General features: G+C 36.5%; 1 protein-coding gene and 1 long non-coding RNA gene across 9 annotated transcripts in view; one reads left to right on the top strand and one right to left on the bottom strand.

The window, feature by feature from the left end:
- The window catches only part of PCLO (piccolo presynaptic cytomatrix protein), a 524,563-nt gene that overhangs the window by 73,004 nt on the left and 427,846 nt on the right, over window positions 1-23,713 (bottom strand). For 6 of the 7 annotated variants that reach the window (XM_089329388.1, XM_051842632.3, XM_051842633.3 and 3 more), the window contains 5 exons: window positions 17,784-17,877; window positions 16,551-16,622; window positions 14,064-14,244; window positions 11,766-11,960; window positions 10,390-10,464 (listed from right to left, as the gene is read on the bottom strand). In XM_089329388.1, coding sequence (XP_089185514.1) covers window positions 10,390-10,464; window positions 11,766-11,960; window positions 14,064-14,244; window positions 16,551-16,622; window positions 17,784-17,877 — 617 coding nt within the window. The remainder of the gene's footprint in view (window positions 1-10,389; window positions 10,465-11,765; window positions 11,961-14,063; window positions 14,245-16,550; window positions 16,623-17,783; window positions 17,878-23,713) is intronic. The other variant, XM_008252485.4, reaches the window with a different exon arrangement.
- Window positions 6,860-23,713, top strand: part of LOC149127508 (uncharacterized) — a 127,368-nt gene continuing 110,514 nt past the window's right edge. The window contains exons 1-2 of one of the 2 annotated variants that reach the window (XR_016231685.1): window positions 6,860-7,815; window positions 12,664-12,801. This is a non-coding gene — a long non-coding RNA (uncharacterized LOC149127508). Of the gene's footprint in view, window positions 7,816-11,969; window positions 12,802-23,713 lie in introns of those variants that run through there. The other variant, XR_016231684.1, reaches the window with a different exon arrangement.

Below are 23,713 nucleotides of genomic sequence, written 5' to 3'. Positions count from 1 at the left end.
GTTGCTAACCTTAATTAAATCTAGTAGTGCCTCTTTGCACATCTGTCTTCAATTACTTTGCTCTGTTAGCATTTTCCCTCGTTTTGCAATGCAAATCTGTTACTATACATACCACACGGTGGCAGCACTGTGCTCAGAGTTCATAGACGAAATTGTACACTTGATTTTATAATTTTGAAATCTTGGAAATCAAAAGCTGATAAGAATTCTAAAGTTAACCTACTCTGGAGTTATCATTTCCCCTGTAGAAAATTTCATCCTTGTATATATTAAGTGACTTTTCCAGGTCACATGTTAATGAGAAAAAGAGATGACTAAAAAGTGTTATTATATTTGTATCACATTCATTTGTTTCAAATTAAAAAGGTGGAGTCTTTGCCTACCTAAAAATTCAATGCTTGGGATATGATAGCCTTGTTGCCTCTAGTTTCTGTACTTGATTTCCTATCTTTGGCTCAGCACAAAGCTGTTTCCAAATAATTCTGCTATAATTTATTATATATAAGTATCTTTTAATTTCCTAAATTACATGGTTGATGTATTACATGGTTGATGTAGTGTTAAGTATTATCTTCACAGACATAATATATAGAAATCTAATATTAACTGTTTGAAATTACCAGAGGCCAATCAATAATTCTTTCATTTATTCTAATAATTTTGTGATAGACTGGAAATAACTATCTAGCTGTTTTGGAAATAATGTATTCTTGGGGAATGCATTGTTTTTTTCTGTTTCCTCTCTGCCTGCCTTCTAATCTCCCTGTCTCTGTCTTTCTTTATTGTATCTTCCTGTTATTATGATTGATATTCTCTTTGTTGTTATTTTATTTAAAGGACTTTGCAATCTTTTCTCATTCTTTGATTTGCTTTCAATGTGAACCCCAAAATACTAGGTTTTAAGCTGCATTATTTGGCATGTTCTCACTTGAGTTATGTCCAACCATGTATTAATATAAGAAAAGACATTGGATCTTATAAGTGCTTAAGAAGCTTGACTCCCCGCTCCCCAGATCTGTTTCAGTGAAGCCATTATCTGATTTGGGAAAATCGACAAGAAATGGAACACTAGAAAAATGGAATGAAGAGCTTCAATATGGCTATCTGTAGGAGTGTTCACACATCACAAGTTTTCACAGATAAAATTAAAAAGTAGACAACGTTGATATATCTAAATCAGTCATTTGTAAATCTTGGGGGGAGGCAATTGAAGGAAAGATGTCAATGAAATATATTTTCTAAATGACAAATTATTCAATAACTATCTGTATATATATTAGTCATTGCAGTTATATTCTATGCAGGCAGTCAAGTACTGCAACCCATGAAAAATGAAATTTTGTGGTCTTTTTCCCTCATAAATACAGAGTATGTCCCTAGCAGATTTCAGATGCAGTCCTAATGCCTCCCCTTGTTACACCTCGGGAAACTTGTCTAACTCTCACCGTGTTCCCACTTTCCCCCTCTATACACATGGCCCCTATGACTGAAGTGTTCAAGATAATTGAACAAATAATTCAACCTGTTTGTAATATAGAACTCCCAGGAATCTGATGATGATTTCCACACTCAAATTATAGATAACAGGATCAACGATCCCTTCAGGGAACAGAAGTAATGATATAAAACTTCAGTGTAACTGGTCAGGATAGTTAGTTTAACCATGTGGTAGAGAGGACTTTTATATAAAAATACATCATGGGATCCTGTGTTGTGGTGTAGTCTGTATGGCTGCTGCCTGCTACTCAGGCATCCCATGTGGGTACCAGTTCCATGTGGGTACTACACCACTTCCTATCCAGCTCTGTGAAAATGGCCTGGGAAAGGCTGTGGAAGGTGACCCAAGTGTTGGGGCCGCTGCCACCTACACAAGAGACCCAGGGGAAGCTCCTGGCTACTGGCTCCAGCCTGGCCTAGTAACCATCTGGGGAATGAACCAGCAGATGGAAGATCTCTGTCTCTGTCTATTCCTCTCTCTGTAACTCTGGCTTTAAATAAATAGATAAATAGATAAATAAATAAATATTTTAAAAATACATTTATAGCATTTATGCTACAAAGTTTCATTTTAAGCATATCTTCCTTTTGGAGGTATTTGAAGCCTGATTTTGGAAGAAGCCACTTACAGTAAATTTACATTAAGTGGGGACCAAAATTTTACAATGAAGATAGAAGGAATAAAGTTAGATTACAATGTTAGTGTGAATAAAAATTAAGAAAGCAAATTCATTTTATCTTTAACAAATTTAGGCTATAATTTCAGCTATGTTCAAAAAATAGAATAAGCAAGAATACATCAAATGCCAAGCTTAAATAAAAACCTTTATCTATAAAAGATTAATATCAAGGAGGAGCTGACAGAACATTCAAGAGCTACATCAATTTTTCATGGACAGTTTTTAATTTTCCAATATTCATTTCATTCTCCCTAGAGGTAGAAGTACTCTCTCTCTCTTAGAGTTTGCTTGCACTGTATTGGCATTAGGTGATCAGTCAGGTATTGCCAAGAGCTGGCAGTAAGAACAAAAGGGTCAGGCAGGAGCTATACACTACTGGGTTGTTCAAGTGGAAAGTAATTTTAGAATGAGACAGTTTGAAAAATGTTCTTTCATAATTCTGAAACTGTGATAACTTAGGTCATGAACACTTAGAAAAAAAGAGTGTTGTCCTTAAATGAAACCAAAATGTTTGATTTATGAAATTCCGCCCAAAGGAAATAAAGTTGAAACTGTTTCCTGTTTATATAAATAACAAATTAATAATAGCAAACTGCTTAATATGGCTGATGCTACAAAAACACGGAGTATTATTCTTCATAACATTCAAATTTGGTCAATGACGAGAGTAAAGAGGAAGCCCAGACAAATATTTGACAAACACAAATGCAGTCCATGAGGTCTGGTTTCTCTGGTTAATTTCATGAATCTTTCTACCCTCTCAGATCATTTTCAAATACTTTGTCTCCTCCATCCCAGAGGACTGTAAAGATAATGACAGAATATTGGCACCAGAACAAATCCAATTATAATTAATTCTCTTTTCCTGGTACTTCTACACATGATAATATTTGTTGTATAAAAACTTATGTCAATGACTGATTGCAATTATCTTTCTACCTCAGCTGAAGGTAGACAAAACCCATCGTTTCTTCATTCTTCACAATTGTTTCCAGATACCTTTAAATTGGCTGTTTGATAAGTATTACCATGATGAGAAATTCGCAGAGACAGTAATTTTTGTCTGTTTTGTTTGCAACAGTATAAGCAAAACCTTGAAGAGGTTGTGGAATGTATCATGAATTCAAAAAATGAAACAAATCTGTGTGAATGTGAATAAATGATGAACTAAAATAGGTTATTCAGGTACTTTCTATAAATGATAAATATATATTTGCAGAAATCTCCTTTTTAGATTTAAATATTTAAATGCTGAATTATAACTTAAAATCAAGGATCACATTAGGTAAGAGGTAAGAAACTTTAAATTTTTCCTCACATTTGATTCGATGTGATAAATCTTCAATTTTCTACTGTTTACTCCAGCATAATTAATTTTCAATATATAGGGTCACTAGTATAGATAATACAATGGGAAGAAAAAAGGATTTAACAGTTAACAAAAAATTGTTTTCCAGAAATTTTTTTCTTCCAGTTAAAAACCAAAATTTATAATACCTTTATAACGTTCCTTGTCATCCCACCTTAAGGGAGCAGCTAGATTAAAGCTGATTGGCAACTCACCAGTAAAATCTTGAAAGGAAGAATTAATGACTATGGACCTATAATTTAATCTAAGTAACATCCAATAAAATATTTCATATATTTTATTGCTATATAAATTGAAAAATGTCATATGTCAATATTAATAATTACAGAATAACATAAAATGACAAAAGAAAAAAAGAGTTCAAAATGCAGTGGAAGATATTCATAGGGCATAGAAAATTCAGAAAGAAATATGATATCTTGTATGAAACAGACAGAAATATGAAAGGATATCTTGTATGAAACCCTTCATTATTCTGTCTTGGGTTATTGTACAGATTATAATTGTGCATAGCTCCAATTCAGGAGCTCTAAATATTTTTGTCTCAAGACCGCTTTACATTCTTAAAAAGTATTGAATAATCCAGAGAACTTTGTTTTATGTGGATTACATCTATTGATATTTACCACATTTAAAGTTAAAAAAAAAAACTTTAAAAATTGACAAGCATATATTACATTAGCCATCAAAGCAATGATGAATGACACCTTATGTAGTCTCTGAAAAATACTGTACTCTTGAGAAAGAATGAAGGTGAAAAAGACATATGACATCTTACTGTTCTTCAGAAATTTTTGAATTTGTAGACCCTTGAACAGGTTTCTGGGATCCCCAGGGATCAGTGGACACTTTGAGAATTACTGGTCAAACCTATAGTGATGGAAATGAAGTACTAACAGTAAAATTGAGAAGAAATCCATTAGTATGACTTCTTCAAGTCATCTTAAACCATTATTATATATGAAGATCATCTTATCATGTCTCTTATTTTTTCATTTTAGTTTTTGTAATGAAGACAGCAAGCTGTTAGCCTCACTTGCAAAAGTATTATTGATATTCTTCTTAAGTATTCCCAAGCTTCTTCAATATTTGTATCATACAGAACTTCACAGTCTAGAAGTATATAGTCTGAATTAAAAATTATATGTAGTATTGTTTGTCTATTTTATTTTTGCCACTTAAAAGGAAATCAGAAACAAAAATTAACTATTTCATGGTGCACAGATATTCAGAGTAAATAATGGTAATTAGTAGGCAAAGATAGATAAATTCTTCCAAAATGGAGTTTTTCTTCTCAAAATTTTTAAAGTTCTTGTACATCACTGGTTTGATGGAAGCAAACTGGTCATGAGCAGTGAGAATGCTTTAAAAGAAACTAAAATTAAATTATATATAATAGATCCATATAGAAACACATTCGAATCAAGTACTTGTAAAAATGTTCATTTCCTGTTTCTCTATATACCAGGTTTTTAATATAAAGTTAGTAAATTAATGTAATTGGTATATAGAACATGAAATAATGTGGATTTGAATTGGAATGTTTTAACAAGGAAAAGCAGATTTTGCTTCTTTATTCACTGTCTTTCTTAGATATTTAAATATAGGAATTCATGCTCCTGACTTAACAAGCACTTTTTCTTAAAAGTTTACTTGCCCTGTTAGTTTTGTTAATAATTTCATGTTTTGTTCAAATTATCATCAATTCAATGAATTTTGTCTTTAAGAACAAAAGATATAAATTTATGACTACATGTTATTTCTTTTCAAATATCAAACAACACCTCCATCAAAATTCTACATATCTTAGTGATTAATTATATATTTATATATACAGTACAGTAATCCAGTGAAAATGTAAATGAATGTTTTTCACAGTCTAGGTCGGTACACACCAATATTCCCTTCACCCTTCTCCCAAACCCATAAGACTTTTACCTGCAAACCGTCTGGCATAATGCAGAATGGGTGAATATCATGGTTTTAAATAATGTATGTAATACATGTTGATGAAAAGTGGAAAAATAATCGAGTAATTCATGGATTGCTAAATAACTGGTTTTAGGCAATATTTTCAAGAAGTCAACTAGTTTTTGTGGCATTCCTCCACCTCGTTCCATGATCACTCCTATCCAGAGCAGAAACCTCCTGGCCGCACGCTCCTATTAACCCTGGCTGTCCAGCATCTCCACCCCAACCCCATGTCTCTGGGCTTCCCAAGATCCATGCTCTTCAATCTCTTCCTCCATCAGTATTTACTTGCCTGTTTCATTTCCTCAGGTCCTGCTCCCTGTGGCAATTTCATCAACTACCTTTATGAAAATTTTCTCAAGCCCAGGATAAAATAATTTTATTATTGCATTTTATAAACTAAGTTTCATGGATACTACTTGTTGAAGTAAAGGCAACAGATAAATAGCATTTAAAGGACCTTGGTATGTTAAAAATTAGTGCTGTCACTTCTTAGTTTACATTATGGATGAAAGCCACATCATGGTTAGACCATTTGACAAAGGCTCAGCAACACTGACCCACTAAATGAACATCTCTGTCCCCAAAGTGGACAGACCAAAGTGTGTGGATGGTTCAGTGCAGATTCATAGCTACTACTGAAAAACAGGAAAGCACCCCTCCGTGCTATGCTAGGGGGCCTACCCTCAGCAATGTAGGCCCATTCATGAGAGGTGATGCGATTTGGCCCTTTTTTGTCTTTTCTGCAGGAATATTTCTGGTGATAAATTTAATAACTACAGACAATATTTTAAACCGTGTATGTAGTCATTCAAAGAAGACATAAAATCTCTCAAAAAGCAATATTTTAGATCATGTCGATCTTCATAGACCACAAAGAAAGCAGGCAGAAAAAAAGGGCATACAATTTGAAAGCCAGAATTATCCATATCAATTCTCTCAGATTTTGTTGGATGATTACTGTGTTCACACATTAGTTTCACTTTTCTTTATATTTTAAACTGCTCAGGATTTTATTTTTAAAATGTTTTGATTTTTGCTGTTGCATAAACATGGAAATGAGGCATGCCAACTTTTTTTATTAACCACAAGCATGCAGAGTGAAAGACTTTGCCTCCAAATGAGTTCATTCTGATTTCACTCAAGAATTTTCCTTTATTTCTCTCATGAGCCCTGTCCTTTCCAGAAAGAGACAAGGCTAAATTTCTCCTGACTGGAAGTGATCATCTACTTTGGGCCAGAAGAAAATAAGACACTGATTCACTATGACCTTTTGTAACCAGCAATTCCCACACCCCCACTCCCAACCCAGCCCCCTCTACCACTTGCCCAGGAAAGTTGCTCCCACAGAGTGATAGCTTGGTAAGTTTGCCAAGGCAATGAGTGGACATGAACGTCTTCTAGAACAGATTCCACAAATCAGCTTTATTGAAAGCAGAGTTTCCAGCAGTGGTCTGTGCAAGTAGCTTCAGGTTTTTCTCCTACAGGTCAGCCACTCCGAGGAACTCGCAGTCATCATTCCCTCGTGCAACTTATTGAACGATTCATCTTCTCACCCACCCTCTCCAATCTGTCCCAGTGGCCTCTTGTTTGTTTATTTATTTATTTTTATTGCCCAGGGTGGAAGAACAGTTCTACCTTCCCTGTTTCTAAATTTAAAACTCATACCTAATTTCATGGTATCAAACAGTATCTCAGGAATTTCCAAACTGGACATAAAATTTAAGATGTTAAATGTTCATTAAATTAATCTTCAACATTTTAAGAATGCTTCAATTTGTTTTGGTTTTAATATGGTTTAAAAATTATATGAAACAAACAGAAATACTATTTTCTGACTTCTCTTCAGTGGCTGGTGTCATCATCTGAAATAACAGAACCAATGTTCAACCAAACCAATTGACTTAAAAAAAAATTCCAGGGATTTCCAAACACAAAGAGGGCATTGTTTAGGTATCAGGATGGCTTGCACGATCTGTCTTGTCTTTCCCTTCAAATTCTCCAGCATGCAATCAGATCCCAGAGGGAGACAAAAGTTCTTGTGGCTTAGTCCATAACTCTTGTTTGACCCACATTTTATGCTCATTCAAGCAGAAATCTGCTGAGAAGCTTAGGAAAAAAATACTTTAAAAGCTCTTTAGGGACCATTCTGTCACCCTTGATAGAAAGGCCTACGGATATCCGCACAGCTTTCTCTCCAGCCCCGCCCAGCACCTCACTAAGCTTGTGCAGTGCACAAGGTTTTCTCAGTTGGTTTCTCGGCAGCTCAAATCACTAGCTTTTAGAAAGGAGGATCATGTAAGTAAAATCTGAATTATATAGCCACCTCAAATGATTTGTTGTAACGTTAGTGCTAAGTTGCATATAAGTAACTAAATTCGTTTTTATTGAAATCAGGAGAGTTTGATTCCAAAGGAGCCCGGGTTTTAAAAAAATGAAGGCCTCGGAGTACAAGACAAGGGTTCCTTTGAAGGTTCTGAAATTTTCTAGTTACAAGTTCTCATGTCTTCCCATCCTGGACTTTCTGATTGCTGTCTCCTTAACAGGGATGAGATTATTTGAATGACTACCCCATTTGGATTTGATAAAATGAGGAAATGGATGACAAAACACTTTGTACAGCATGAAGAACTATTCAGATGCAGAGTGGCAGAGTGTTATTTTCCGAATGCACATGAGATTATAGGAACTCCATTGTGAGGTGTGAAATGGGAAACTCCTACCCAGGGACTTATTACTTATTACTATAATACTTACTTCTGCAGTTAATGAACTAGGACTTGCGGTTCTTTGTATCTCTTACCAGTTTTTCTCACCATGCTTTAAGCAAATTTGTATTGCATTTCTTATAAATTTTAATCTTCTAGTATGTTTGTGAATGAATAGTTCATTCATAGCAAAATGAATAATTCAAATATTAGTATATTTATAGCAGCAGGGGAACATAATATATTTATATTTTAGAAAACAGAGTATTTAGGAACCATTAGAGCAAAATTCAACAAAAACTCATGCTCTGTTTTCTAGGTTTCCTTTTGATTGTGATTTCAGCCCAGAGTGACTTTTAATTCCATCAAAGCACTTCAAATGTATAAGAATATCTATTATAGCACTTGTCAAAGATAAGCCTTAAAAAATTCTAACTCAAATTTTAAGAAACATATCTAGGAAAAATCCTAAACAATATAATATAGTAATATTTAAATCGTGATAATCTAAAAATAAGGTGTGAAATGAGAGAAGTATTTGATTACATTGACATTTATAATTCATGGAATATTTCAAGGAAGAAAGTGAATAACACAAAGAAATCAACTGAATTCACTTGATGGAAAAAGAGGTGAGAGGTAAAATTTAAATAGCCTTCAAAAAGCACTATTAAGGCTAGCAAGAAAAGGGAAAATTGTGCTTTGGAGATAAGGTATAAACTGTGCTGAGTAATCACATTAAGAATTACACTACACTAATATCTAAGCCAATTGTTTCCTTAATCATATGACTAATTTGAGAAACATCTTAGTGGTTTGACCTCTGTACTGACATACACATCCATGTTTCCAAACACTTGACCAACTGGGTGAAAAGCACACTTGTATTACATGTGTTCAATTCTCTGAGAACAAGGAGAGATGCAACAGGAAAGTTCAGACTTGATTTTAATCTGGTGGTAAATACAGAACGATGAAAAAGCAAGTTTTTAGGGCTGGAGAGTACTTAAGGGGGTAAACACAGCTATCGTATCTTTTAAAAAATTTTTCATGTGTTTTTTAACTAAATTGGAATATAATTATATTACCATCCTAGTTGATTTGTTTCACAAACAGTGGTATTTTTTTTCCTTAGGAAAACTCCATAAATGGTAGGGAAAGATATGTTTGCTCTTCTTTCTGAATACAGCTATGGAATCAAGGTTTGCTGTATCTCCAAAGCAAAGGGGCATGGGATGTGCCTTCCACCCTCCAGGAATCTGAGAAGATTACAATATAGATCGGGAATGGGAGAAATGGTGGAAGTATTTCCAATGGTATCCCAATCCCATTATTTATTTACATTTTAATGTAAGCTCTGATGCATTTATTTGGTGATAATTTTCCATCTGACTTATAATGATCCCAGCATGGATTTTCTGTTCCTAAATGTTCTACGATTACAGCTCTCCCTAGTAAGGCACCAAATGAGAAAAACTGACACATTCGTTTTGAACTGCATCATATAACAATGGCTCAGAACCCAGTAGTTTATGAATGAAATAAAGATACTTTATTTATTACACAGGCACTTGGATATTCACATGCCCAACACATCCGATACACTTAACAACTATGGAAACATGAGTGGAAAATGTCTGCTTGTAGGATCAAAGAGAGCCTTCACCATGTAAAGGTGAATGAGTGCATTAACAATTTTTCCTTTACTTTCCACTAAGAATTTCCAAAATCCACTGAATTTTTAAAAAGTTACATGTGAAATAATATGCAACACAGACTGATCTACATTCCAACTGGCACACTAACTTGAATCGTAAGCAATTTAAACTTTTAACACAATGCAACATATTTATAGTCATGCTTGAACAAATTAGGTTAGTAGCATGCATTCCAGTCTGCAATATGAATACTGTTAATCTACTTCCCAACAAAAGTCAAAAGATGCCCAGTGCATAGAAAAATACAAATCACTGTAGTCAATAGATACGGATTTATCTTGGAACTTACACGGTGATGATGAAGTCCTAAAATGCCATGCCCACAAAAGCACATTAAAAAGTGGATAAACACATTTTATCAGACAATTTCTAAAAATTAAAAGATGAGAGCTTTAAATTTGGGGGATGTTCTTGCTGTGTGCTTTGAACAGGGCCTTTCTGCTCACCTCCTTCTGGCTTGACTGGTCCATCAGACATCACCTTCCTGAGGGCTAGCTGGCTTTGGTCTTGGTTGCCATTGGCTGGTGGAGGCAGATTATCAGACTGAGTTCTTTGAATGGGGAGGACTCCTGCTATGCTGTGCCTGTGCTGCTTCCTGGCATGATTAGACTGACCGCTTTTATGTGCTGCTGTGGCAGTGTGGGTGAAATGGAAACCCAGAGTATGTATCCTCAGATGGAACCAGCTTAAATGTTATTCATGCAAACAGAAGTGTTCTTTGGCTCTATTAAAATAAGTTGTGTTCTCAAATGCCAAAATGACATCACATGCATAGCACTAAAGGGGGTTAAAACTGGCTGTTTCTTTGGAAATGACAACTCGGGAGATGTGGAGAGCAACAATATATCTCCGTTTCCTGGTTACAATTTAACAGCACACCTATACTTTGGAAATAGCTGCACATATTAAGCTTGCACATAATCATATCAATTGACTAAATTTTCATAAATGAAATGGAAACACAGCAGTTAAGGGGGTGAACTGTTTTCCTTTGACTCACAGCTATCAGATATAGCACATCTTGATTTCCAATGGGTAGAGGAGAAATTACCCACAATCTTTTTGTGATATACAAGGTATGATCCAATTGAATGGACCCAGTTGTGCTCCTTAACGCAGTGACAGTGCCTCATCCCATATGCTTATACATATATTAGTATTATGGATCTCTTGAGAATATAAGACATACAATTTTCTTCACAGAATTTTCAGAAGACCAGGATGTTTTGCACATGGAAAGCTAAAACATCTCACATGCATAATTTACCAATAATTTTAACCAGGGCTTGAAAAGCCTGTCCTAGAACTTCACTGATGGTTACATTACTGTTCTGCCTAAAAATTTTTGAGTGTGTCTAAGTACAAGAATATCATTGCTACTGTGCTCTAAATACGTGTGTGTGTGTGTGTGTGTGTTTTCGGTGCAATGAGTGGAACATTGGCAGCCATTTGTGCTTATAATTTCTGTAATCCTAAAAGATATTGAAGCGCACACAAAGAGGACGCACAACACTGCTTTGCCTGCAAACATCACAGACACAGCTATCAAATAATATGAGCCAGGTTGGAAGGATGGTGGAAATAAAGGAGAAACAGCCAGTTTTATTGCAGTCTATGTAAATTTAAAAAAATTAAATGAGAAAGAGCATATTTATGTATTGATACTGTTCTTAGACAAAGGGACAGAGAACAGAGTGAGCAAGGGATACACAAAATAAAATAAATAAATAAAACAGAAAGCAAACAGGAAAGGACAGCAGGAAAGAAAGGCAACAGATGAACATTAAGCTGCCATGCTGAGGAATTTATTTGCGTCTTTTACTTGGTTGAATGCGGAGTTGTTGCACGGCGGCTTCGGCAGCGGCTATGGCAGCCCCTGCATCTTCCAGGTGGGTCTGAGTGACGCTGGTTTTGCTTTGACTGCGGGATGGTCCATGAGAGCGGAGATGGCCTTCAGATGAGGACTTTGAGCTACCAGGACTACTGTGGGATTTCTCAATAGTGGGAACCTGCATGTCTGGTTACAAAAGGGTAGAACATGAGTTACAGTTGCTCCCGCCTTCCTCAGGTGAAGCTTCATCTTCACATAATTTGAAACTATATAAAATAGACAGGGATACTCTGTCTTTATGGTACATTAATGCAACTACTCCGCATACAGGAATGTGATTAAATATTTGGGAATGATGGTTGGGGAAAACGCAAAGGGATGATAATCTTGACAAGCCATATATTTGCAAAGGAGGGGTATTTTCTAACTAGCCTTAATTAAATGAATATCTTACCTTCTAGTTTCATCAAGTACCTTTGCTAATTCTAGTGGAGGTCACAAAGACACCATGGGCTTAAATTGCTATAAAAGGTTTTTTTTGTTTGTTGTTTTTTTTTTTTTTTTTAACAGAAACATAGTAAATTCTGGGATGAAGAGCTGGGAGTCACTGTGGCACATTAAACATGGAGATTGTAGTATCACTGTTTTAAGCAACTTTAGAGAATGTGCAGGTCACCTGTTTGTTAAGGTAGTCACAGAGAGGGAGGTCTTAAACTGCAGATCTCACGGTGTGTTAAGCAGCGTAGAGTCAAGTGGCTAAATAGAATCTATAACTGATCTACAGTACTCATTCGTAAATAGGGGCTGGTCTGTGGCCCAGTGGTTAAGTTATCCATATCTTATACTGGAGTGGCAAGCTTTGATTCCTGGCCCCTGCTTCTGACTCCAGCTTCCTGCCAGTGAGGATCCCAAGAGGCAAAGGTGATTACTCAACGTGACTGGATTCCTGCCACCCATGTGGGAGACCTCGATTGAATTCCTGGCTCTCGGCTTTGGCTTTGCCCTGACCTCGTCATGGTGCGCACTGGTGAGTGAACCAGTCAATGGGAGCACCCACACACTGTCTCTCCCCTCTCCCCCTCTCTCTGTGCCTGCTTCTCTCTATTTGCCTCTCAAATAAATAAATTAAAAGCATTAAACAGTGTGATATATAAATAATCTATAGCACATTTGGTAGCCAGTGGTGTTCCATATCAATTCTATGGTGTACTGGACATGATCTCAACGGTATAATTAGTATTCAAACAGTACTTTATACTTTGTGTTTCTGTGTGGGTGCAAACTGTTGAAATCTTTACTTAGTATATACTAAATAGATCTTCTGAATATAAAGATAATTCAAAATGAATATTGATGTGAATGGGATGGGAGAGGGAGTGGGAGATGGGATGGTTGCAGGTGGGAGGGAGGTTATGGAGGGGAAAAGCCACTATAATCCAAAAGTTGTACTTTGGAAATTTATATTTATTAAATAAAAGTTAAAAAAATTTCCCATCTCCTAAAACACTAGTATTTCTCACATACAAGAAAACACTTTTCATTTTGATGCATTTTCTGAGAAGAGAAGGCAAGGAAGGACTACTCTAGTCCAATATGAAAGTTATTTTTAATACTCATGCATATTTCACCATTGGTAGATAAGATACCACATGGTTATCCCATGTAAGCAGTAATGGTTTATGATGTGGATTAATGTTGCTTGTAGGATAGCAGGTAATAAACTTCCCAAAGGAAAAGTTCATTCAAATGGGAATGAAGTTCACATTGCCAATCAAATGTCTGGAATTGCTATTTAAAAAATAATAATGCCTAAAAAGTTAACTTGACTCCAATATCTAGGAAAGATAACAAAAAAGTTAGTGTGAGCCCAACATTTAGAAAACAAGTAAATTTCAGCATATCAATTATTTTGATGACATGAGAAAATAGTCTTGATGTAAGTAAAAAGCAGGATGCAAAATTATACTTACTGGAGTAAGATTATAGTTATGAAAAACTGGAGAGTCAAATAATTAGAAGTACTATACCTAAATGGTAATGATGATTATGTCTAATCAATAATAAACTAGTGGGGAATGTGTATATTTTCTTTATGAAAAACACAAATGAATTTTCTAAAATCATGTAATCATGGATTTTAAGAGATAGAAAATACCAAAGGAGCTCATGTAGCCCAACCTCCTCCATTCTACAGGCTGGTCTTTCAATGTTTATATTAAATATACACACAGAAGATGATGCTGAATGAATAAATGGACAAAATATGTTTTAAGCTTGAAATTTTCCTACCCTTGGATGGGTCAGGGAAGATACCATGGCTTCTGCTCTTGATGACAGATGGCTTTGGGGACTGCTGGCTGCTCTGACTGGAGTGAGACTTGCCATGATCAATGCTTTCTGTTTGTTCTTTGAGAGAATACCACCTGGGAGTGTTATCAAGGTGAGATGCGCTAGATAAGTCAATCAGTACCTGAAAAAAAAAAAGCAACAGATCAATTAAATTCAGGGATCAAGCTGGAATTCATTCATTACATTTTCCCATGATCTAAAATCTATTCAAGGATATACACCAAAGAATACAGTACTACCTTTAAGGACCAATGTTGCTGTCTTCCTCATTTTTCTTCACCCATGATATTGGTGACAATGTCTTGCGCATATTAGATGTTTAGCAAATGTTTAATTGAAACATGAGATTTTTTAAAAATTATTTACTTATTTTGATAACATATTTTTAATTTACTGGATAGTCACAGGCTTTTTGGCTCCACTCAATAAAGAGTACAACAAAGGAAAGGTAAAAAGACAAATTTCCAGCAGGAAAATAGAGAAGAGCTATAAACAATAATCAAAGGAAACGATGTTTGTCTTCACTCACCAAAAGTGAATTTTAAAATAGAAACCAAATGACATTTTTGACTATTAACAAATAATTTGGAGATCTATAAAAAGGGAAAGTTGCATGTCAATCTTTACATGAGAGAAAACTTTTTATTTTGCTATATGAATTCATTCTAGTTCTGCATTAGCTAAAACTCTGAAAATACTTGATTTTAATCACAACAGGGACAAAAGGAAAGCAAATAGGTAATTTGCAGTCACTAATTTATTTCTTCTATTTTAAAACACACTGTATTTAACATCTGAAACTAGGAGATGACTAACAATTGATGATGAGAAAGCACTGTGTCATTCCTTCACTGTTAGCATATTTCTCTTTCTTAGTGTTACATAAGAACAGTGCATTTTTGCAGTTGCTGACATGTTAGATTTGATGAGATTTAAGAAATAAAACCAGCATAATGGATATACGTTCTAGGTTGATGTAAACATTAGACTAACCACTAAATCAGTTATACGAAATGACACAGTAGGTCAGACACAGCACTCCTTCCTAGAGTAGCCCTACCATCCACATTAGTCCAGGCGGTTGGGCCAGGATAGGCCCGAAGGTGAGGGTCAAATGGTCTAATTTTGGCAGGAAAGGAAGATAAATAATCTTAAGAACCGAAGAAGGCCTCATTATCACTTAGATGAAATGATGTATTATATCATCTCTAACAAAAGTGTCGCTCCCCCTCTTCGTGGAGGAACGACACAGGACCCTGCGTTGTTCTTTCGTCTGCTCGGCCCTCCCCGGGTTTGCTGCTGGTTCTTCCCGGGTTGGCTACCGTCCCTTCCACCTCCGTGGAAGGGCAGTTCCCCCTGCCACATTCCCCACTTCCGCGGGGGAGCGGCACACCGCCGGCCGGCTCTCTCGGGGGCTGCACAGGTGTTCCCCTTAGATGTTCCTCTTAGATGTTCCTGGTGCATGCCGTCTCTCTCCTCCTTTATAGTCCTCCTCCGCCAATCCCAACTCGGCTGCCCACACGCCGAGTACGCTGCTCTCCTCCAATCAGGAGCAAGTCCTACAGTTTATTGGCTGAACTGGAGGCAGCTGTGTAGAAGCTGCTTCTCCCTTCTCAGCGCCATATTGTGGGAGAGCAGATGCATAGAATAAGTCTTAATTCCAGTAACTTAGTCTAGTCCGGGTTGCTCCCCACAAAAAGAATATCCTATTTTGTAGGGTCTTGGATTTCCTAGTGAAAATTTATTTTTTATACCTGTTCATAACTTCTACTTTAGAAAAAAAGTACTTTATAAAATACATATTTTTGGAACATAATAGCTGAAAAAATCACAAACTGATTATTGGATTTCATGACTAAGTTATTTTGATTTCTTTCAAGTTTATATATAACAGCTTATTATTTCGTTTGTTTTGAGTTTTGCTTCTTAAAATATTTGGAACATTCTTCTCAGTATATTTAATTATAAATAATATAAATGTAAACAACTTAAAATGTCACACTAAGTCACTCGAACACACCATGAGGAATAGTAATTAAAGGTCCTGAAAATTCATTTTGAAAACCCAGCTAATTTTATGATATAACAAACTTGATCATGCAAATCTTATTTAGACTCTCAGTGTGATTTTATATATATATATATATATATGAATATATATATATCAATATATATATTCCTATTGAGCCAATTAATACTTATAATTTCAAGGTCACTATAAAATACCCAAGTGGTAGAGTGAAAACTATTTCTGAAGAAGCTGTTTATCTATTCAAAGAGTAAATCAAGAAATAAACTCTACCTCCCAAAGGATTTTACTCAGGAAAGGCTGTTTTACAAACTGAAGAAAATCTGCTTTGGTCTGTGCTTCAGGCAAATGATGGTTTGCAGTGGCAGCAGATGGGGAAAAAGAAATCAGAGGCTTACCTCCCCAAGGAAGTCATTGGAAGAAAATCTATCATAATCCCAAACTGTCACCTCCAGTGTTTTCTTCTTGAGCTACAGTTCAAATAAAAATGTCATTAACCTCATTTTTCCATCATGAATTTTGCTATACTCATAAAATTGACTGATTTATTTTTACTTCTGTCAATGCTTTCCAATAATGTAAAAATATGTGGATTTATACTAACTACAAATTTCAGTAATTATTTCACAGTCCAGTCTAGTGTGTGAGCATTAGGAGGCTCAAGACTTGGTGAACAAAATGATAATGCTACTTATTTCCTGTTGTCCTCTTCTTCTAGCCCTCATTTTTAAAAATAGAAGGATCTAGAAATATTCTTTAAAGACATTTATGCATTGCAAAAATGTCATTGCAATAGAGTATTTGGAGTCTGGCTTTTTGCTTCAGTCATTTAAAAAATAGTAGGATTATTTCTGTGAGTGGATTTAAATAAAGGACAGATTATAATTTATTTCCAGCTTCAATTTCATAAGCAAATTAATATTTTCAGAGGACAAATTAAAAACCTTACTTTGATCTGCATACCTTCTCTTTGCTGTTTGATTTGTATTCTCTAAGAATTCAACCTTATCAACTATCAACTCTTTTCTGGTATTCATGAAGGGTTATGAAATGCATATTTTCTAAAGCATAGTGATGTAATTTTACATTGAGTCACTTACTGGTGGTGATAATCTTTCATACAAGTCAACATGCCTTCCTCTGTAAGGTTGAGCCAAATATTGCCAGATGCTTAGGCTTTGATTTGAATTTTTTAAAAATACATATTTGTAAGGCAGTGTGATAGAGTTCTTCCATCCACAGGTTTACTCCCCAAATGCCTGTAATGATCAGGGCTGGGCCAGCATCAAGCAGGGAGCTAAGAACTCAATCCAAGCCTCCCCACTTGTGTGGCAGACTCCCAATTGCTTGAGACATCACTGCTGTATCCCTGGTCAGGTGTGCATTAGCAGGAAGCTGGAGTCAGGTACAGAGCCAGGTGTGGATATTAATCATTTATAAAGAACACAGGTCCCCCAACTGGTCTTTAACCATTGTATTGAACACCCTACCCTGGCTATATTTCTGACAAGTGTTTTATCCAGTTCATTTTGTTTGTTTGGCAAAATTGATTTGGATACCAATACTTCAATAATTTCATCACCATACTTCTATTAGTTGCAAGTATTGCCTAGAAAATAATCACCACATACCTGTTCCAGGGAAATGCTTTTATAAATTACTGTCTGATTCCACTCAGGGTTAAGACTTTTCTGAACATATTTAGTCCTTCTCTTGTACTCAGCACTGAATTGGAAGAAAACAGAGTTATCTTGATTATTCAACTTGACTGTTGACTTCATGGTCAAGCCAAAGGACTTACAGATTGTTAAAGAACATATCTGGGTTCACATCACTAAACAGTCATCTCATCATCCTTGTGTCTTATGGCTTCTTCTAAGTTGAATGCACAATGACAATTTAAAAATATGTTGACACCTTTAGTGAGATTTGCCCTAATGAGATTTTCCCCCAAAGAAATGCCGGTGTATTCTATCTTATAATTTGAGAAATCTTACTTTTTTCCTGAATGCAGGAGCTATTTACAGGAACCCTATGATAACATCAATAATGTGTTCTTGACCAATAAGAAGTTAATATTTGACTTTCCAACACTTACACATCTTTTTTATTATTATTTTTTTTTTGACAGGCAGAGTTAGACAGTGAGAGAGACAGACAGAGATAGGTCTTCCTTCCATTGGTTCACCCCCCCAAATGGCCGCTGTGGCCAGTGCACTGCGCCAATCCAAAGCCAGGAGCCAGGTGCTTCCTCCTGGTCTCTCATGGGGTGCAGGGCCCAAGCACTTGGGCCATCCTCCACTGCACTCCCGGGTCACAGCAGAGAGCTGGCCTGGAAGAGGAGCAATTGGGACAGAACTGGCACCCCAACCGGGACTAGAACCAGGTGTGCCGGCGCCACAGGCAGAGGATTAGCCTATTGAGCCGTGGCGCCGACCAACAGTCATGCATCTAATACTGTCAGAAAAACTAGGTGGACTTTCAGCTCACATTTTCTGTAAAAATTAGTAATGATTGTCCTGACTGAGGAAAGGCTGAAGGATGGCTGTTGCTATAGCTGAAACCCCATAAACATCCACTACCTCATATTTAAGGTGTATTCTGACACTCTTAGTGAAGTATGATATTTAATGCAGCTATAAAGCAGTTTTAATTAAACCTAAATTCTTGGCTCATGCCAATAGCTTATGTTATAATTGATAAACCAAATCAAAATTTTTCCTCATGAATTATAGCTTAGAGCATCTGAACTAATCCCTGACTTTTTCAGTCCTTCTATACAACAGCTAGAAGCTATATCCTACATGTTTAAAAACAACTTATTTCTAAAACATTGCCTAATGAAGTTTGGCAGAACATCCATAGCAGGCATCGACCAGCTGTCCAGGCTGGAATTGGACTCCTGTTATCTGCTATTAGCAAATTGTGCCAACAGAGGCAAAGCCTTTCTCTAACTTTCATTGCCATTCTCTGAATTTTATGCCTAGGCTTATGTCTCAGGTCCTGGACAATACTTCATCTCTGAGCTCCAGAATCCTGAAAATGAGGGTCCTGACCTGTGTCTGCATTCATAAGTGGCCTTGCCCAAAAGGAATTGGGCCCTGATACTTGCAAGCTGCAATTCTATTCCAAGCTACAACCAGAGTAGCTCTTGCTACATTCTTGGTCTCAAGCAGTCATATCCTGGAATGCCCTATTTTACTGCCCAGCCACTAATTCACCTATGCATTTTGGATAAAGCTATTGAGAATAAAACTCCAGTTCACCACTCACTTTTAGAGACCCCTACAGCCAAGTATTTTCCTTCTTTCCTCTGATTATATTCTCTTATCAGCAGTAAATTCCAGCATTGACTGCATAATGCCATTGATCTGAGTTCTGGGGGCAGGAAAGGAAGGCTGTCAGCACTTTATGCCCACACTTCATCCACTCCCTCCTGCACCCACTAAGAGAGTTTGATTTAATCAGTATGGGCAGTAGGACTTTAGAGAGCTCCCAGGTTAGTCTGGTGTGAGGCCAAGACTGAGAACCACACTCCTTAGGTCTCATGAAAGCGGACATATTAGCGACTATAAGCTGCACCCAATTTAAGTAATAAAGCAGCACATCTGCTCACTTCTGAGCAATGCATTTGCATGTAAAAAGAAAAGAATTTGATAACTTTGTCTTTCATGATAACCTGCAATATTGAAGAAATGTATGGATAATGATTTTTTTTCTGCCAAAAGCTATTAGATATTGTATTGTATGTGGGCCATACAAAATGATTGACTTAAAATTAGCCCGCTATAGATTTATTGAATTTTGAGTTTTGCTTGAGGTTACCTTGACAAGGCCAGAACAAATGATTTTGTGGGCCAGGCATTCTCAACACTTGAAAGTAACAAGAACTTCCAAAGTTATGGGCAGAAGGTATAAGTTTGTACATAAAAATTTTAGACAAATGAGTAAATCTCTAGTGAAGCTGAAGTTTATATACTTAAACACCCGGACTATACTACTTCTACTTATTCCTAGAGAAATTCCCCAATGTGTGTATATGAAAGATGTTCATAAACTTTCATTTAGACTGAATACATTACAATATATTCATTCCATGGAATAACAAGCAGCAGTTGAAATGAATTAAGTAGACCTGCATTATCAAACTAGATAAATCTCTCTCTTTTTTAAAATTTTTTTTTAATTTATTTGACAAATAGAGTGAGACAGTGAGAGAGAGCAAGACAGAGAGAAAGGTCTTCCTTCCATTGGTTCACCCCCTAAATGACCGCTATGGCCAGAGCTATGCTGATCCGAAGCCAGGAGTCAGGAGCTTCCTCCCAGTCTCCCATGAGAGGGCAGGGGCCCAAGCACTTGGGCCATCCTCCACTGCCTTCCCAGGCCACAACAGAGAGCTGGACTGGAAGAAGAGCAACCGGGACTAGAATCCATTGCCCATATGGGATGCCGGCACCGCAGGTGGAGAATTAACCAAGTGAGCCACGGCGCCAGCCCCTAGATAAATCTCTGTTCATCAAAAAATTTGTAGATGGATTATGTACCATAATATAAAATCAAAATAATGAGAAGTAATACTATATATGTGTATATATGATCTACATTAATATCATAAGAAGTTATAATGTTAAAGTTATAAATGTTTTTCATGTGTTCACCCACTAATCCTCAAAGCAATACAATGAAACAGGCATAATTTGTTATTCTACTTTATAAGTAAGAAAAACTGAAGCTCAGCAGAACAAATATTAACTGATAAAACATAGGGAATCTGACTCTTTCCTGTTACACATGTTATAGAAACTCAACTGATAATGACCATTATAAAACGTAACTGTTTTCTTACTTGCAGGCTGCATCAGCTGGGGTGTCTAGTTTGTCTTCTTTATAATCTAAAGTTTTGCACTTGAACTTAGTTTTCCACATATATATATATATTTGTGTATATATATATATATATAGTTTGTTAAGGATTTATTTTATTTACTTGAAAGGCAGAGTTATGGAGGGGGTGGGGAGACAAAGAAAAGGGGAAAAATCTTCCATCTACTGGGTTCACGCCCAGGAGCCAGGAGCCAGGAGCCAGGAGCCAGGAGCCTCTTCCAAGTCTCCTACATTGGTGCAGGGTCCCAAGGACTTGGGTCATACTCTGCTGCTTTCCCAGGTGTATTAGCAGGGAGCAGCCGGGACACAAACCAGCATCCATGTGGGATAAGAGCACTGTCAATACAGTTTAACACATTATGCCACAATGTTGGCCCCTAGTTATGTGTCTTTTTATAATATATATAATTTATATGTACACACAAACATTTTTTTAAAAAGTAGGCCATTTTTAAAATTTACCCAGGGAAATTCAGAATGGTATATATCTTGACTGCTGTAGAACAATTAGGGATAGCTATTATAAGTGTTTCCTTTTGACCAAATCCATTCAGAAAAAAACCTAAATTGGTTAAAGATCAAAATGGTCATCTTAATAGGGTATGTTAATCTTATTAATGAGTTTGATTCTCCAATTTTCTCCAGACCCAAGGCATCCACTGCGTTTAGGATGAATGGAAGAAAATTACACCTTGCCCTGGAGCTCTTCTCCACCAATTCTGACTAGTGTGCACAAACACCAATGAAATTCTTTGCTGTCATTTTCTGTACTTGGATTTCCTCACACACCAGAGCTGCCCACAAAGTCATTCCTTCAATAACATGTGTTTTATAACTAAAATTCTGATCATCTGGTGTTATTACAGTGGGCTGTGCTGTCACTTGACACATGGCACAGTTCCCATATAGCTTTGCTCTAATCTGTGGATCTACAAAATGAAGGTGGCCAAGTTATCGAGGGGATTCCTGAATAGATGCAAACACACAGTCTAAGGAAAAAGTAGAGTTCATCCTCCCCTTCCTTCTTTGTGTGGCAAACACACTACAGTATATTCCCTCATTAGGAAGACTGTGTTAATGATCTTACTTTAGGATAATCACATCATATCTAATAATATAGGAGAAAATAAAAGACTTCATCTAGATAAGTCATGGTGCCTATCAAATATCTCACCTAGTTAGAACAGAGGATTTTAAATGTAGTCACTGTGGGCCGGCGCCGCAGCTCACTTGGCTAATCCCCTGCCTGCGGCACCGGCACCCCGAGTGCTAGTCCCGGTTGGGGTGCTGGTTATGTCCCAGTTGCTCCTCTTCCAGGCCAGCTCTCTGCTGTGGCCCGGGAGTGCAGTGGAGGATGGCCCAAGTGCTTGGGCCCTGCACCCGCATGGGAGACCAGAAAGAAGCGCCAGGCTCCTGGCTTTGGATTGGCGCAGCGCACTGGCCACAGAGGCCATTTGGGGGGTGAACCAACGGAAGAAAGACCTTTCTCTGTCTCTCTCTCTCTCACTGTCTAATTCTGCCTGTCCAAAAAAAAAAAAAAAATGCAGTCACGGTAAAAACATGGTAAAAGTTCAAAGTGATGGATACATCCATTACTCTGATCTACTCATTACTCTTCCTTGTCAGTCTCTCACCTCATCCTGCCTGACATTAGGTCATTTGGAGCTTATGTTTATACAGATAAAAGGGTGGAATTTACATGAAACAAAATATCACTTTATATTTCATTAAAGGTATTTATATTGGCCATTCTGTCACAGATGGATATGCTTTTAACGCAGTTAGAGAAAATATTTGAAATTCATTTTTTTCTATTCTAAATCAGCAAAAATAAAAAACACAACCCTCATGATTTTCTTTTTAAAGTGAAAAGAAAAAACTGAGGAATAAGAATATGATTATTTCTTTGTATTTACTTTCACAGACTATTAAATAGCTAAAATATTGAAGGCATTCGTTTCTTTCATTTGAGTTTCCTTACAGGACTTACTATAAATACAAGGGGACTTCAAAAATTTAGTGACAAAACAGAATTAAAAGGTAAATTAACTTTGATACCAGAATTTTGAAATCTATGTATAGTTTTTCATAACTGTATTTTCCATGAGTGTTTTTATGGCCCCTCATATATCTGAGTATACATGAATATTTGTTTTTCCAAATTAGTCCTTTGACATTGTTCTCTCTTTCATATAGAAAGAATTGTGCAGCGTATTCAGTTTGTAAGCTCTATTTTTCTGTGCAATGCTGTATTTATTCCATGCCAGTCTACTTTCTGTGTTCCCTGAGAGGAAGACCATGACTGTGTCCTCAACTCTAATCCCAGGACCTATCATGCTTAATAAAAATGTTTTTGAGTGGATTCTTAAAATGGGCTTGTCCTTCTCTGTTTGCCTTTAAAATCCTGAAATAAAATATATTTGGGCCATCAGGTGTACACCCACACACCTGTACCTGCTTCACATTGGTCCTGGAGGAAGTAATTTGATATGCTAACAAGGACATTAGAGAGCATTTAGTGAGAATTGGGCTTCTAAGGATACATACCACAAGTTACAAAAAATAAAAAAGTTAAAACCATAGCTAAATCACATTAAGGAGGAAAAAATTTGCACTTTGCCCAAAAGTGTGATGAGAGAAAACCAGAAAAAGACCCTCCAGATTCCCAAGCTCCTTT

Source organism: Oryctolagus cuniculus, chromosome 3 (assembly GCF_051225735.1).
Source record: "Oryctolagus cuniculus isolate XC-2025 breed Fujian yellow rabbit chromosome 3, ASM5122573v1, whole genome shotgun sequence".
Classification (NCBI taxonomy): Eukaryota; Metazoa; Chordata; class Mammalia; order Lagomorpha; family Leporidae; genus Oryctolagus; species Oryctolagus cuniculus.
The sequence above is the reverse complement of the archived record's forward strand: the minus strand, read 5'-3'. Positions and strand labels throughout refer to the sequence as shown.